A 16,888-nucleotide genomic window follows, 5' to 3' on the forward strand; every position below is an offset into this window, starting at 1 on the left:
TGAGGCATCTGTCCAACCTCATCTAAGTTGACTCCAACGTAACCATCCAACTAAACTGATCTGGCCCTATGCAGAGCCTGCATTTATGGCTTAGGATTAGTCTCTTAGCACTGAGAACAGAGGCTGTTTCTTCTCTTGTCTTTATAGCATTATCTGCTAAACTCATCCTGTACAATGAGATGAAGTGTCATCTTTTTTTTTTTTTGAGACGGAGTCTCGCTCTGTCGCCCAGGCTGGAGTGCAGTGGCCAGATCTCAGCTCACTGCAAGCTCCGCCTCCCGGGTTTACACCATTCTCCTGCCTCAGCCTCCCGAGTAGCTGGGACTACAGGCGCCCACCACCACGCCCAGCTAGTTTTTTGTATTTTTTAGTAGAGACGGGGTTTCATCATGTTAGCCAAGATGGTGTCGATCTCCTGACCTCATGATCCACCCGTCTCGGCCTCCCAAAGTGCTGGGATTACAGGCTTGAGCCACCGCGCCCGGCCCTGAAGTGTCATCTTAACATCTCACAGGTACGATCAGGAAAAACAATTTATACTTCGCAAACCTGCTTCAATGAGCAGAAGAGTTTGGGAGTGACTTTATGTATCATCTGGGCTGACTCTATCTCCAATATGAGACTAAGAGATCAACTGATTAATCCCAATACCCTGAATGGTGATTAGGGATTAGGAAACTAGAAGGTGGAGCACCAAAAATAACTTGTCTTTTCCAGGTGAGAAAGCATCTTGGACCTCCTTAGATTCCTGTCCACTTTTACACATTCTGAGGCTGTGTCCTTCGCATGAGAATTATTAATTCTATCTTCCTGGTGAGTTGTATCTATCATCATTGTGTAATGACCCCCTTTCTTCCAAATTATGCTTTTTGCCTCACAGACTGTGTGTGATATTGATTTGCCTTACCAGGTTGTTGTTAGTATTTTCTGGGCATGTCTTGTTTCACCTCTTGGATGTCAACCTCACTCTGTCCTCTACGTCTCATCTTCTCTTTCATGTCTTCATCTCTTTATCTCTCAGGGATCTGTTTCTTTAGCTCTGCTTTCTTGGACCAGAGAGCTTTTTCTTGCTTCCCTTTCCTGGAGGGGCAACCCTTTCAAGGCCATGTTTTCCATTTCTGTGGGTATTAAAAACCCAGTCCCTCTGGTCCACTGTCATATTGGCCCCTAAGCTTTCAGTTCTGCTTTAAATGACCTCTGCATTTGGAGACTTGCCTTTATTTCTTCCAAGTCCTGATCTGCTTTGATTTTCTGTGTGTCTATGGTGGGCGTGTTGGGGTGGGGGAGGAAGAAGTAGCAGCATGTAAATTCTATCTGCCATACTTCTGGGACTTCAGATGTGTTCTCTTTTCACAGCATGTTGCTGCCATGCAGGGATTTGACAATGTGCCCTAAAACCACCACTGAAATGAGACCCAGGGTCACTGGACCTTCCCCCACACACCAAATTCAGATGCTCTGGAATCTGGCTGTCTTTAGCAGCCTGTCGTCTTCTGGGGTCCTTCCAAAACTAGGTTAAACCAAGTCTGGGTTGCACTGTGGTCCCCTGTGACTAACAGGGAGGTCACACACTTCTTTCTACTTTGGAGCTGAGTTCTATCCCTGCACTGTCCAACAGAGGAGCCACTAACAGATGCTAGTAACAGATGCTAAAATAACAACAAACAACAGAGGAGCCATGGGGCTATTTAAATTTGAATTAATTAAAAGTACATACAAATACACTTGCTCAGTTACATTAGTCACATTGTAAGTGCTCAACAGCCACACAGGGCTAGTGGCTTCCACAGCAGACAGTGCAGAATTAGGGCATTTCGATCATCGCATGTAGTTCTACCGGACAGCACCGCTTTAGCCTAACCCCAGTGGTTTGACAAAGAGTTCTCAGCAGCACTGCACCACTGAAGCCTGCATTCTCAATACCAGCATCCAAGTTTTGAGTGGATTCCAAATTAAAATATGTATAGGCATGGTTGTTACTTAAATATAGCTGGTTAGCCTGTAAAAGTTGAAGAATTCCCTTTAAAGAACATGCATTAGAAAGTTAACAACCTTCCAAAGGCAGAGTAATATGGTAGAGTGGAATAGCACCTAGCACCTATTATGTACCAAGCACTGTTCTAGGTGGTCTACATTTACTGTAATATTTAATCTTTAAACAATCCCTAGGTAGGCTGTTTTGATACTATATCTCCTCCATTGTATAGGTGAGAAAATAAGTCAGAGAAGCTTATGACTTGCCCAATGTCACACATTTAGTAAGCAGTGGAGTTGATAGCTAAAGCCAGGTATACCTAATTCTTTTCACTTTAAACCTTGCTCCTCATTTTAAAATTTCTGTTGATTCCCCTGGCAGGGAAAGTGTCTATCAGGCATACTATGGGTGACTATCACTTGACCCTTTCATCATTCATTTTAATGGTTGGCAGCTGGCTGAAAGCAAGGGCAGCTGTTTAAAACACTGCCAGAGATGAAGAAAGGGAGCACACACTTCAGTTTTTCTAAGTGTTTAGAAAACCTCTCAGTCCCCTTTAGTGGCTCAATTACCAAAGTTTTAAAAAAGATAGTCTATGCTATCTTCTGTGCTTAGTTTTTAAAATGCCAATGGAGTAAAAGATACATACTAGGAATACATAGGTTATCTAGAATGACCTTATAATTCTGCACATATATGAAATACTGAAACTTAGCATTTCCCACCATTTATTTACTCCTTCATTCAAGGTACCTACTATGTGCCAGGCATTGGGACTATTAGAGGCAGTCCCATATCTGACAGCATGGACAAGCAAGGGAGGAAGATATACACCAAACAGGTTCTTTGTGGCCTGAATATTCCTCAATAATATAATATTTGCAGTATTATTGTGAGCCATATATTCATCTGGTGGAAATTCCAACGGGGCAGTGGTTAAGCTCTACTTTTTGAGATGAATGTGTAACAGAATGATGGAGTTTTGCAGGAACACGCCGAGGTTACAGCGGCTGAACTCATCCTTCCTGGGGGAAACTGATCCAGAAGGGAACGCCTTTAGAGAAATACACACCATGCTTGAACACGCCAATGAGAAGGGACTTATCGGCTTCAGCATCCCACCAATCCACTGGGATCTCCATGTAGTCGATGTCGGGCAGAGGCACATCCAGCTCCCTAGGGAAGGAAGGGCGTAGACTCAAAACAACACAAAAGCTACTGGCCCAACCCTGGTATTGGGCCACAGTCCTAGTGGCATGCTGAGATGCTAAGGTAACAATAAACAATAAAGAGTTAGGAAGGCTGTGGGTCATCGTTTCTCAACCAGAGCTTTGCATGAGAATCACTTAGGGAGTGATTTAAGCATAAGTACTTGATTTCCAGGCTCCACCTTTGACAGCCTGACACAGTCTTGAAGCACCTCTTGGAGAACCCAATGTCAGTTGGTCCAGGGTGGCATTTTGGGATCCACATGTATGGAGTTCTAATGTGCACCTTATGTGAACCACAGCAAAGGCCATTGATATATTGGACATCTGAAGGTAGAGCTTCCCCAACAGTTGAATTCATACATGATTGAATGTTTAAAATAGTACCCAAATCATCGTGGCTCAGTATGTTGCCGCAACAAGTAGAGATCTTACGTACCATTTAAGAATAAGAGTCCACTCTGCAACAAGTGGGTATATCAGGAGGCCTTTCAGAGGGTAAGTGCCATAACAGGTGGCACCTCCTGGCAGTGGTCTATTAGATTAAAAATGATAAAAAACTGCATTGCTCCTGGCCAAAGGGATGCACATAACTCACCTTAGGCCAGACATGCAGGTGTTAGCCCCTCTCTGAGTTTCTGTCTATGTTTTGAGAGCTCATATAAACCCTAAGTTCACTGTTCTCATTCATCTGAGTACAGTCCTCGCTCTTTAAGGCTTTGGGGTTTAGGGAATAGCATGCACCTGGATGGCTTCTCCCTCCCCCTCCAGCTGCCTCCGAAGTTTCTTCTTCCATCAGGCTCTTACTGTGACACAGGACTGAATGCTCCCTACCAGGCCCAGCTTCCTCTGTGGGGGTAGTGTTTCCTGATCCCCACCTTTCCAGGGATCCATGGCTCTGCCTGCACAGTGCCATGGCTGAATGACTTCTCTGGGATGAACTGCTGTTCATGTCTCATGGCAACTTCTCCACAAGAAGGTATTCAACCTTAACAGGAGCAGTAAGAGACAGAGGAATGCAGAGGAAGGAAGAGGGTGGGCAGCGGATTTACTCTCTCTGTGTTCTACCTAGCTACCACCTATGACTTCCTACACATGACAGCGGTAAGTTCAGACTACTTCTGCCAGGTAACACCTGATGGAAATTATCAGGCGGAATTCTGCTGCATTTATATGACTCAAATTGAACCTGTCTATCAAACACACAACCTCCCCATCCCTGCTGGAAATTACAACAGTGACTCTGAAAGGCATAAAAAGTGACAACAGTTGCTGAGAAGCCTGGCTCTGATTATAAGCTGCCCCATGGGTAGGGTTGTCTATGTCCCTCCGTCTTACTTTAGAGCTCCTATGAACTCTAGAGACACTAGCATTGCTCAAAGGAAAGCAAGAGAAAGAAGAAAACATGGCCCCAGGTAATCTCAACACAAAATCCGAATATCAGCACTCCTGGTATTCTCTAGGAATGACAGGTGTGCACAGGGCTAGCAAACTACACCTGGTGGCCCCATTTACAAACTGGGTCTTTCTGACAGCTTTATTAAGGGCCAGCTGAGAACCTGGTAGCCTCACTCTTGAAAATCTTGGGATACTCCCACAGGATTCTATAGCTTTCAAAACACTAATTTGCAAAACTAACATGCAACAAATCAAATAGGCCGCACATATTCATATGATCAGCAAATAAAAGAAATACGTATATGAGTACTATCGCTAAGAATGGGATGGTGGGTAAAACTTCCAGTCTATACATGTCAGATCAGTAACTGACACTCATTCTACAGTAAATGACTATTTTAAAAGAAAATTTACAACACTTTCGAGGGAAATAAAATGAACTAACTCACCAAAAGCTAGGTTTCTAAGAAATGGTTTTCTCCTTTATTTTATTTGTAGATGACCTGAATTGTCCTTATTCTACTTGCCTGTTCTCCCATCCGGGTCACTGGTCCTGGGCAGGGGGTAGGAGGAACATGGGCCTCTTTAAGCACAGGCAAGTTTGGCCAGCTCCATGAATAGGCATTTTATGTCAATTCTTTAACGTTGACATATTAAGTTTGATTTGCTTTACCTGGCAGGACTTCCTTCAAATGCTTTCTCAGCTGCTTCTCCCAGTATTTCAGCTTTTAGGTAGTACAGCATCCGGACTCGCAAAAGTACTCTATGAAAGTTGAACACATTAATGCAAACAAATTAGAACCCATAACTATCTGTGAACCACATGCCCAAGTTAACACTGGGAAATTCTGGACATTCCCATGTAGTTAATATTATGAAGTAATAGAAGAGAAGGCACTAGAGAAACAAAACATTATGGCAGACATTATTATGCTCATTCCCATTTTACAAAAAAAAATGACTACATCATCCTGTGAGCCACAGGGGGCAGCAGGAACAGACAGCGCTTCTCATCTTTAAGAGTACTCACCCCTTCCATGTGGCCACAGTGACCTGTGTTAGGCAGAGGTGGCTTCTGAAAGGCCAGCTACTGAAGAGTGAGTAGGGTGAACAGTGGTGCTTTCAAACAGTTTCACTTGTACACAGTTAAATGAACAAATGAATAAAGGCAAGTGTCTATTTTTCATGGCAATGTGTCTTCTATTCTGAGGTGCTCAATTCATTTTTATTCTGTAGGGACCACAATCAGGCTCCACAGGAATGCATCAAACATGTCTCAGACAAAGCAATTAAGCAAGTATTTGTCGGGCAACTACTATATGCTCTGCATCTTGCCGGATGCTATAGGTATGTAACAAAAGTAATGCCTTTCGCCATCGGAGGACCCTTGCCCACAAGCTGGCATCATGCTCTTGGGCATCCCAGCCTGCAGAGTCATGAGCCAATGCCCAGTCTGTGGTATTCTGTTATAGCAGCAGAAAATGGACTATGACAAAGGCCTCTAAGAAAGTACAATTTCTATCTATTAGATCTGGGTAGAAAGTGCCCCTGTGGGCTCAAGTTGTAAGTGGAAACACACAAAGTCAGAACTTATGGATTGCAAAGAACCCTTATTATCTCTGGTATACCATTTCTCATCTCAGCTGTCAATCAACTCAAATAATTCTGAGAGTATTTATTATTATTATTATTTTTTTTGAGATGGAGTTTTGCTCTTGTCGCCTAGGCTGGAGTGCAATGGTGCAATCTTGGTTCACTGCAACCTCCCGCTTCCGGCTTCAAGCTGTTCTCCTGCCTTAGCCTCCCGAGTAGCTGGGATTACAAGTGCCCGCCACCACATCTGGCTAATTTTTTACATTTTTAGTAGAGATGTGGTTTCACCATGTTGGCCAGGCTGGTCCTGAACTCCTGACCTCAGATGATTCACCTGTCCCGGCCTCCCAAAGTGCTGGGATTATAGGCGTGAGCCACCGCACCCAACCTGTTTGTTTGTTTATTTTTAAAGCCCAGAGAATAAGAACTCTTAGGAATTTACAACCACTGCCAATCCTTAATTTGTAGATGGTCATAGCTGACAGCCTCCTTAGTAAAAACTGGAACAGAATGTCAGAGTCCTGCCTGCTGAGACTTAGCTCAATTAAAGTAGGGCTTTCCTGAAAATGTCTGTCTCCTTAAGACAGGGAGAGCTGTTTCCATTTCCATAAAGAAAAACAAATGTGTTGATGTCTGACAATATCTGCAGCATGAGAGAACAGAATTTAAAGCCAATAGTATTCAATTCTCCTCCAAATGGAAGGGAAATCAATTCAGAGGATGGATGGACAATTCCTTCTAGCCAGCCCCTCCTCCCAGCTGGCATCTGAACTCAAAGGGACACACAGCTGCAGCAGTTTTGTAACGCCCTTGGTTTAGCCAAAGAAAACAATCCATTAATATTTTGGGTGGCGACATATCCTTTTTTTCTTTCTAAAAGTATTTTACTGATGTGAAATATACTTCCATAACGTGCACAATGCAAAAATGTATAGCTTAAAGAATTCCTACAAACAAAACATACATGTGTATTCAGCATCCAGATCAGGAAGCAGACTATTTTCCCTTAAGTCCCCTTGGTATTCCCTTCCAGTTACTATCCCACCCCCAGTGGATAACCATTATCCTGTCTGCTTTTAGCTTGGATTTGAAACAGTGCTTTTTCACTTTTTAAAAGTTCTTTAGATGATAATTTCATGGCTAAAATAATAATCGTGCTAATAATAACAACACATTGAGTGCTTACTGCTGTCTCTGAAGAGCTTGTACTTTTGTGTACAATAGTTTTTATTACAGTATTGGGCATGAGACTTATCTTCAAGTATTTGAGGTGATCAAGGGAAAGGATTAAACTTTATCTGTAAAAGAAAAAAAAAACACCACACAACCCAACAACTACAGAATCATTAAGAAGATGTTACAGGGAGATGGGAAAACCCAAGCAAAAGCTCTTAACCTATAAGGTAATAAATTCTTGATTACCAGAGGTGTGCAACCGGAGGCCCTCACACTGCCTACCAGGAATTCTGGGAAGATAACTCTTGCATGACTTTGACACGAATTAGATAATTTCCAAGGGTCAGATATATTGCACAGTGGTGGAAATATCCATATGCAAACTTGCCACTGTTTTGTCGCTGAATGCCCTAAGTCCCCAAGACTAAACTACATGTGAACAAAGTTTCATTTTCAATACTGTTTTCTTTTTGCTGCCCCCAGCTGTTAGCCTACAGACACAAAGCATACTACCTCAAATGCATGCCTATCAAATAACTGAAGGCCATGAATGGCAACAGCAAACTGGAAGAGGAGGCTGAGAGTGGCAGCGACTAAGGCCACAATGTTCTGCCCTTGTTAATGTGACCTCAGGGGCAGAGGATGAACTGACTGGTTTTTGAGAGTCAAAACAGAAAAATCCTCAGGGGTATATACAATGCGATGGCAGAGGGGCCAGGTTCTGTGGGAGAGCAGAGGTACTGTTAAAGGAGTTACAGGACCTGTAACATGAATTCTGACCCAGCTGAGACCACAGATAACGCATCCTGTCTTTCTAGACCTTGCATGGAAGCAGCACAAGAGCATGAAGCGGTCTCCCTGTGACGTTCCCAGGAATCGAAGCAGTCTGAGCCGGGCTGCCAACAGGGTATGGGAGGAGGGACACTCACTTGTTGCAGTGCTGTTTGAGATGTTTCTTATAGCCGTCATCATGCAAGACCACCTCGGGGTTGCAGGTGGCCAGCCAATCTGCATCCTTTAGCTCTGGGATTAGCAGCTGGTTCTTCGTCTTCTTCCCCTTCCTCCCTCTAGGGACTGGGGCAGACAAGCCTGAAACAGAAAGAGAGCATAGGGCAAGTGGATAGCCAAGGGGGGTTAAACACGAGTTTTAGAACAGAGCTGGACTGGGGTTTGTTAGAACAGAGTTGGGCTGTGGTCTGGATAGCAGACCCTACTCCTTAGCCCATAGGTGGTGGTGGTGGGAAGGCCATGCACTTGGTCTCCTCCTTAGTAAACAAACTCCAGGACCACTTAGTCTGTCAGTAAGAATCCAAGTACCCTGTGAGGATTAAGAAAGGTGTAACACAACCTGTGCCCTTTGGGAACTACAACCTGGCTGGGAGAAAAGGAGTAATTGACTTGAAACTTCAAGGGGAGCCTTAACCAAGGACAGGGAAGAAGGAGTGTGGCACAAGAAAAGGCACAGACAGAGGTGGGACAGGGACAGGATGGTGAAATGCAGAAGGCAAGTCAGAGAGCACTGGGTGTGCATCCCTAATTCAGAGGGGGATCCCATGTGAGATTCAGGTTAGTGGGCAGGACCAGATGTGGGAAACTTTAAGAGGGCCCAGTTGTACTTAAACAAAATATCACAGGTAACACTGGGAGATTCTGAGGCAGAACTGAAAGCAACATCTTTTCCCACTGGTAACATTCTGAAAAACACCTGAGAAAGAGAAGTCTACCAAAGCACAGCAACATGACCCCGCAGAGGAAGAGGGAACGAAGTGCATGGGAATCTGTGCTTCTTAGGTGTGGCCCTGCCACCTCTCACCTGAGTGGTTCTGGAGGGTCTGGGCTTGCCCGTCTTTGGTAGGTGTGATCAGTTCCCAAATGAAACTCTTGATCTTCTCGTCTCCCTTATAATGCTTGACACAGTACACCAGGAGGGCACGGCAAATCATCTCCATGTCCTTCTCGTTCAGATGCCATTTGAATCGGCCATGAGTCAGGATGTCCTTCCACCGGCCCCAGCTGACAGTGGACATACAGACAGGTGTTGGAGGGAGGATGGGCCAGGCCATGCATGCAGCTTCCCCACAGGAGAAGAAACAAGAGCCATACATGCTTTTGTTCTCTGTAGGTCTGTTAATCATCCCAAGGGCTTTGTCCTGAAAGGCCTTTGAGGACCACCTGACTGTAGCACACTAAATATCACTAAGGTGGATGTTGGACACTGAGAACTTCATATGGCCACTACAATGTTAAACACGGAGGGACCAAAATACTGGGAGCAGGGAATAAATTTGGAATTAAAGAGTCCAGCAGCATTATTCAAAAGCAATGATGAGCTCACAGAAGCTGAACCTTTGATTTCTACCAGAGTCAAAGCCCCGCACGAATCATGCCTTGACTATAACATCTGTTGTGTGGACTCCTCATATATCCTTGGGGGATGGGGGGAAGCAGGAAATCAGTACCAGACAGCAAATTAGTACCAGAGATTTGCTGTGACAGGCATATGAGAAAACCATGGCATGTCTGCATTGTGGTTGCAGAGCATATGGTGACTGAGGGATTCTGGGCAGAAGGCATGGTTCTCTCTTGCTCCAACAGATCCCCCTCTGCCCTATAATCCCAAAGGTGACTGGAGAGACATCCTAGACAAACCTTGGGGACTGAAAAACAGAGGGGAACAAACAACAACAACAACAACAACAACAAAACCAAGCAGAGCCAATACCCACCCAAAGATGAGCAGGTTCTTCTCTACCCGGAAGCACTCCGCTCGGAGGTAGCGCCTGGCTTTGTCATTGAGGCGCCTGGATCTCGTAGGCCTTTCATCTGAGTCGCTGTCTAACTCTGAAAACTCCATGAGCTCGTCTTCCTCAAACGAGTTGTAGTGTTTGGTCTGCTTTCTCACGCGAGGTCGGTCAATCACTAAGCTTTCCTAGAAATGGAGAGGACTACTGGGAAGAAAGTCCTCTTTTCTCTACTCCTATCACAATGCATAAGTGTATCCCCAGGACACATTTGGGATAGAACCATGCCCGTCTCATCCTCCAGCACGAAGGGCTCTTCCCAGCACACCTGCTGTCTCCATGACCACAGGACAAGCAGACAGGATTCTCTGGGACTTGCTCAAGTTGGCGTGCTCCCTGACCCCCAGTGCTACTTGTCACCATCTGTTCTTTCTGTAGTCATTCTACCCGGGGTGTGGGCAGGCAAGGCCCCCCCAGTGACCAAAGTGGTGGTCAGCTCTTGCTAAGAAAGCCTGGAGTGGTGAAGACCCAGCTGTTCTGCCCAGCATGCAGAGAGCAGTCTGCACTCTGGAGACAAGACAAGCCAGAGAATTCCATCTGCTCAGCAACTTTCTGAAGACAAACGCATATTTATCTGCCTTCGACTGGTTCTATCCACTAACCCTTTGCCTTTCACCGAAAATACCATCTCCAGCTCAGGAGCCTCGGTCATTCTGATGGCTCCCCTGGCCATGTGTCTTCTATAGTCTCCATTGCTTCCTGCTCCTCACTCCTTCCCCCTATACCTCTTTCCTAAGCCAGGCTAACTTCCTGAGTACTCCACACAGCCCAGATAACAAATGTCCAGTGTTATCCCTGCTTTGATCACTGTGCTTCCCAACAAAGAAGGCTCCAATTGCTTCTGCCTGGCTACAGAGCCACCGTGCTTTCTTCCCCGGCTTGGACCCAATGTCCTGCACACACAGTAGTTTCTTGATTGTGACACTGTGAAACACTTAGAACAGGTTACTAAAGGGGACTGTAGGATCTTCTTAAACGAAGAAAATCAGCATTTCTATTTATAGGAGAAAAGAGGGTGGATTAAGCAACCTGTGGTGGTTCTGGTTGGGTGCTGGTTACTGAATTAGCTAGCTACAAGGAGGGACTGTCTCCTGGGTCTGTGGAACCATGAGAGTTCAATACTTACCTGAGAAGACACTCATCCTGAAGTGAGGTGACAGGGTCAGAGATGAAGGAAGGGAAACCAACATTTAACAGGTGCCTCACAGTGGGCTGGGCACTGGTGCCAGTTATATCCACAAATGCTACCTTGTAACCCCACAGTGTGGGCCTCACCAACTCCTCTTCTACTAATCTCAGTGGGGGTCAAGTACTTCATCCAAAGGCATACTCTGGTTTCACTCCAAAGTCCATTCTCTTTCTCATGTTTAGAATTAAGAAAACACGAGACACTGAAAGAATGGAGGTAAAGCCAACAAACTTTTGTCATGCTTTTTCCTTCTTCCTATTATGTGTGAAGTTTCTCTCACAGGAAGTGTTGAAATAGAAATAAAATAGTCACATGCAAGGGACAGAATGTTGGCTTGAGACAGAGGCCTGAACTTGACCCTGTGTCCGGTTCCAGTTCTAATTGCCTTCATCTAATTTCCCAGGTGCCCAACAGACTGAATGGCCATTTAAAAATGACAACAGTTAAGATTTACTGAGTGTTGTCTATGCGCCAGGCATATTTTAAGTATGGTACAAATATAATTTAAGAACCAAGACTCAAGAGTAAATAATGACTTGAGCTGTGTAGGAATTTACTATCATGTATGACATAAGTGAATGTTCCATGGAATAAAATATTATTATGCTGTACCTTTTCATTCTTTGCTTCAGTGTCCAGTTCAGCTATTTTAGCCCATTTCTGCCAAAAGTTAGGATCATCTAAGGAAATATCTGTTCTGTTTCCTGAAGCCACAAAGCTAGCCTGTGAAGAAGACAAGAATTAATAAACTGTGCTTGAACACAGTACAAACTAATAAAACACCAGTGTTACTTCAAATACAGGAGAAACCTAAGTCTATTATCTATTTGCATTCAAAATCAAACCCTTAACAGGGCTTCCAAAATGAATGTGAAAATCTCAAGGTTATTCTTTTTTTTTTTTCCTTTTATTTTAAAGATTGGGTGAGCAAATTACAATTTCAACTGAAAGGATCATTTTTTTTGGAGCTTAAGCTTGGTAGCAGGAAGGCAAACCCTGGAAGACAATGGCAATGTGCCACTTGGTGTCTAGTTCCCTATGAAAGAGTTAACTCTTAAAACTTTTCTAGATTTTTTTTCAGTGCAACAGTTACCAAATGTCTGCTATGGAAAAGGTACTGGGCTGGGCAGTACGAGGTGTAGAGACAAGGGATCGTTCACCCATATTCTCCTTATAAAACACAGAACATCCCACTAAAAAACTTCCAGGTGTCACCAAACAGGAGATTTAATCAAACAGGTCACAAAGCTCTCACAGGACTCAGCAGTGGCTGTGGCTACGGAAACCTGAGAGTGATCTAAGTTTTAAATCCAGTGGCCTCAACAGCGGAGAAAAGAGGCACCCAGACTAGAAGCTGGGAATTTTAAGTAAAATCTCTTTCCCATTAAATAAACAAACTAATTGCTTGAGTTTGGGGAATGGAGTGTTCACTGGAGCTTCCACTCTCTATCGGTGATCAAGAAGTGGTCTATAAGGAAATCAAGATGTCCACTGGAAGGTTTCAGAGCAGTCCTTGCAAATAGAGCCAACTGGGAATAGGAGTGTTTATTCTGTCTGTTAAAGATCAGCTCTCAAAGATGAGGAGTGGTATTTTCTTTGTATAGCCCCTGACTCCCTATTCAGACTTCCTTCCTCCTCTAAGGATCTATATCTTTAGATAGGCACACAGACTAAATCTGCAGCCAATTTCTAGGATTTGCATTCAGAGAAAGGGAAGCCCTGCTAATGGGTTTCAGAGAATAAACATTTTTTTTCTCTCCCACCCCCAACAGCTCTGGGGAGAAGGCCCTGTACCTTGGCAAAAGTGGACCCTTTCCCCTCAGACTGGATGGTGATGGTGTGCGTTCTCCTCTGCAGAATCTGGTCTATGTCTTCTTCACAGAACTTGGAACCTTCATCTTCTTCGTCCATTAAGGCTCCATAAGCACCTTTCCGGAGTAGGTCCTCCACCTCCATTTTTGAGAGCTGCTGTACCTGGACAGGTCACCAAAGGCTACTCACAAAGTGGAAAATGTATAGAAGAAAAACAGCCTCAAATCTGGTTTTTGTGGTTCAGTGCATAGTTCCTCCACGAACTGCATGTCAGAAGAACAAAGGACGTGGGCAACAAACTTCAGCTAGTGAAAACCCAGATGCGATACTCTGGGGAGGGCAGGCAGACAGTCCTCTATAGGCAGCTCTGAAATAAAGCCAAGCACATGATCCAAGGTCCCTAACATTCTTCAGGACGTTGGTTATTATCAAATGTCACAAGCCACTACAACTATGCACCATTGAAGATGGTATTTTTGACATCTTTATATTTTAGTTAAAGCCTGTATCTTTAAAAACTTCCAGATGTACCAAACAAGCAGAACAATGATTTATTCATTATTAAATAAATACATATATTAGTATTGTAAATGATGTCATTTCTCAACTAAAAAAAAAAAAATCCCATGACAAATGTGATCTTCTCAACTCTTGAGGAAAACAGGAAATGGGATTCCAAACACCCTTTTCTGGTTCTAATTAAGAATCTGGTTCTCTTTATATCAATCACAAGAGAGAATTCCATGACTCTCTGCATGACTAACTTGAAGTATTATACTTAGTAACATATGCATAGCTAAGAGGATATGGAACATCTGGACTAAAGACAACTCATTTAGAAAGTTTAAGCATCCAATCTTTGATGCCCTGAGCCCAGAGATTAAGGAGATATTCTGCTTTGTCTGCCTATACTTTAAGACAATTTAAGAATCTTAGCTGCAATTCTTATGCCCTCAGAGGGGGAAAAATACTTTAACTGCCTTATTTTAAGCTGCTAATTTATTCATTTGTTTACTGACCATCCCGCACTTTATGTTTCTAATACGCCGAGCACTGTTAGGGGCCGAGTACACTCTCAAAGCTCAAAGTCTGAGGTATGAGATAAGGCACAGTAACAAATTCAAGGTGTTTTTTTTTTTAAACTTTTTTTTTTTTTTTTTTAAATTATACAAATACAATGTTAAGATCTACTAGCTTCTAATGGGCACAGTTAAAAACTGTTTACTGAAATGTTACACCAAGCTGGGCAATCCTACCTCATAACTGCTTCTACAGATTTTCTTTAACCACCTAGAAAACACAGAGACCTGATTCTGAATCATGCCTGGTTGTAGGGAATTACCCAATAATGATGTGAGGGCTGGCTCAATGCAGTGAAAGTGAACCCTGAAACAGCCGTAAGAGAAGCCCGCCTGGGCTGTGCGACCAATGCTCCTTAAGACTCCAGAGTAGGCCCATCACACTCACCCCATTGGTGCCACCCTTTCGGTTGATGTCCTGAAGAACAGCCTTGTCCAGACCCAGCTTCAGGCTGGCCTTGTCAAACATCTCGCGTTCGTAGGAATTTCGAGTGATGAGGCGATACACCTTCACGGCTTTGCTCTGGCCTATGCGGTGACATCGGGCCTGAGCCTGGGAAGAGGGAGGGTCATATACATCAAGTCACCATATATATAAAACGGCAGCAGCCCTGGAAATAGGGGAGTGCTTACATGTCATGTGGTGTGAGTGGCCAGCTCTCGGTCACAAGTAATGGGACTGATTTCAGAACACAGTTCATACCCAAAGGTTGACTGCCACCTCCGTGGCCATTCATTTCTTTTCCCATTGTGTACTGACTACTGTGTGCCAGGGATAAAGCAATGAGAAGGACATGGTGTCCCATCCTGTGCCCCCGCCCCGCTGTGGTCTGTGCAAGGCACCTTGTGAGTGGCACACATTCCCAGGATGCTGTCCTGTCCTCTTGGAAGATATGCTTTGGAGCTGGTAGCACTGAAAGTTTATTTTTAAAATTTTGCTACTGAAATTTTCAAACATAGACAAAAATACAGGACAGTGTAATGACCTCTTATGGACAATCTTGTTTATTTTTACCACACTCCACCCTCCCAGATTGTTACAAAGTAAATCCTAAGCATGATACTGTTTCATCCTTACATATTTCAATACACATTTCTAAAGATACAAACTCTTATAAAATATATATTATCATTTGCCACACTTAAAAACAACTGCATTTCTGCTGTGTCACTGAACAGGTACCTTTATTCCCTGTATTTTCTCTGAACTAGGAGTTCTACCTTGGAACTTGATCAGCTTAGGATTTGAGCATCTGAATATCCATCAAGAGGCACATGGTATCTGGTCATCTTTCTTTTGAATTGATGATCATTGCCTAGATCTGTTAATTCATCAGGGGCTACCCTAATGTACAGTTCATATAGGCGGGACAAGCTATCTCTTTATGTAATCAGTTTCCAAAATAACATCCCAAAAAGTGAGCAATGAAATTTTTTTTAAAATTACTTCTTTATGGGATACAATGAAGGCATGCATTTAAATATATCTGCCATGTTTTACTGAACTGCAGTTATTATTCTTATTGCTGTTTACATTTGGCCCATAGGAGCCTCACTAAGTTGGCTCCTGAGTTCCTTCAACATGACCTACTCAAATGTGGAAAAAACGAAGATGAGAATCAACTCTGTGGTATTTGAATGGACTGAAGGTATCAGTATGAACTCATGGTTAGGTGTATATGTATATATACACACATATACATACACATACACAGATAAAGAAATAGGTACGGATATGTGTACATTCATGTCTGTATATCAAAGACTAGTAGTCTTTTGATAGTTCCCTTGCTTTCAACATATTCTACATTCCTCTTATACATTTCCTGTCCAGACCTGGCTTCAGCCATTTTGTTTCCAGGAGTCCTAGTTTCTTTTAGTGGAAATGTTTTTCCCCCGAGTAAGCAAGCAGAGGGGTGATTACTGACACCGAGAGGAAGAGGTGGCCATGCCATGTGAGTGAGCCCTGCGGGTATCACTGGACACCCAGGGCCCTTCCTTATCTTGGCCCAGAGCAGTAAGAAATATGGCCCTTGCTCCTCTGTGAGTTAGTGGCAGAGCAAGACTGGAGCCTTGTACTTCTGCTCCTGCCGTATGATCTTGATCCTGGAGTCCAGAATTGCAAGCAATGGGTGTCCCCTATGTCTGAGGCCAGGCTGTTTGAGTTGGATTTGAAGTTACTGGACCCAGAGAAAGGGGTAAGTCTAAGCAGGAATTCTATGTTTGCGCATAAGGGTCTCACCCAGTGCCAGAATCCCTGGATATGGAAGCCTCCATCCATACCCTGCCCACATTCTTCCCCTAACCTCATGGCTGAAAATGACACCAGAATTCCTATAATTCAGTACTAAAGTGACCCAAAGACTAAGAAGCCCAGTAAGCACTGGGACAGAAAAGAGGCCACTGGGGCGTACAGGAAAATAGCATTAGAGCAGGGTGGATCCCAGGCACCTCCTACCACTTGGTCCACTGTGTTACAGAGGTCCTCCTTGCAATAAGAAAGCCTGAAGTTCATCTTGGTGCCCAAAATTTGCATATCCTGTGATATGGTTTGGCTGTGTCACCATCCATATCTCAACTTGAATTTATCTCCCAGAATTCCCATGTGTTGTGGAAGGGAGCCAGCGGGGAGGTAACTGAATCACAGGGGCCAGTCT

General features: G+C 43.9%; 1 protein-coding gene across 13 annotated transcripts in view; it reads right to left on the reverse strand.

Annotated features, from left to right (window-relative positions):
• Positions 1-16,888, reverse strand: part of CHD6 (chromodomain helicase DNA binding protein 6) — a 211,987-nt gene that overhangs the window by 41,331 nt on the left and 153,768 nt on the right. For 12 of the 13 annotated variants that reach the window (XR_012419397.1, XR_012419398.1, XM_065523165.2 and 9 more), the window contains 8 exons: positions 14,620-14,784; positions 13,135-13,314; positions 11,953-12,063; positions 10,077-10,279; positions 9,164-9,363; positions 8,280-8,439; positions 5,255-5,344; positions 3,048-3,151 (listed from right to left, as the gene is read on the reverse strand). Coding sequence is in view for 10 of the 13 variants with exons in the window: in XM_065523165.2 (XP_065379237.1) it covers positions 3,048-3,151; positions 5,255-5,344; positions 8,280-8,439; positions 9,164-9,363; positions 10,077-10,279; positions 11,953-12,063; positions 13,135-13,314; positions 14,620-14,784 (1,213 nt within the window). In the remaining 3 variants the exon portion in view is untranslated. Of the gene's footprint in view, positions 1-3,047; positions 3,152-5,254; positions 5,345-8,279; positions 8,440-9,163; positions 9,364-10,076; positions 10,280-11,952; positions 12,064-13,134; positions 13,315-14,619; positions 14,785-16,888 lie in introns of those variants that run through there. The other variant, XM_074005362.1, reaches the window with a different exon arrangement.

Source organism: Macaca fascicularis, chromosome 10 (genome assembly GCF_037993035.2).
Source record: "Macaca fascicularis isolate 582-1 chromosome 10, T2T-MFA8v1.1".
Lineage (NCBI taxonomy): Eukaryota > Metazoa > Chordata > Mammalia > Primates > Cercopithecidae > Macaca > Macaca fascicularis.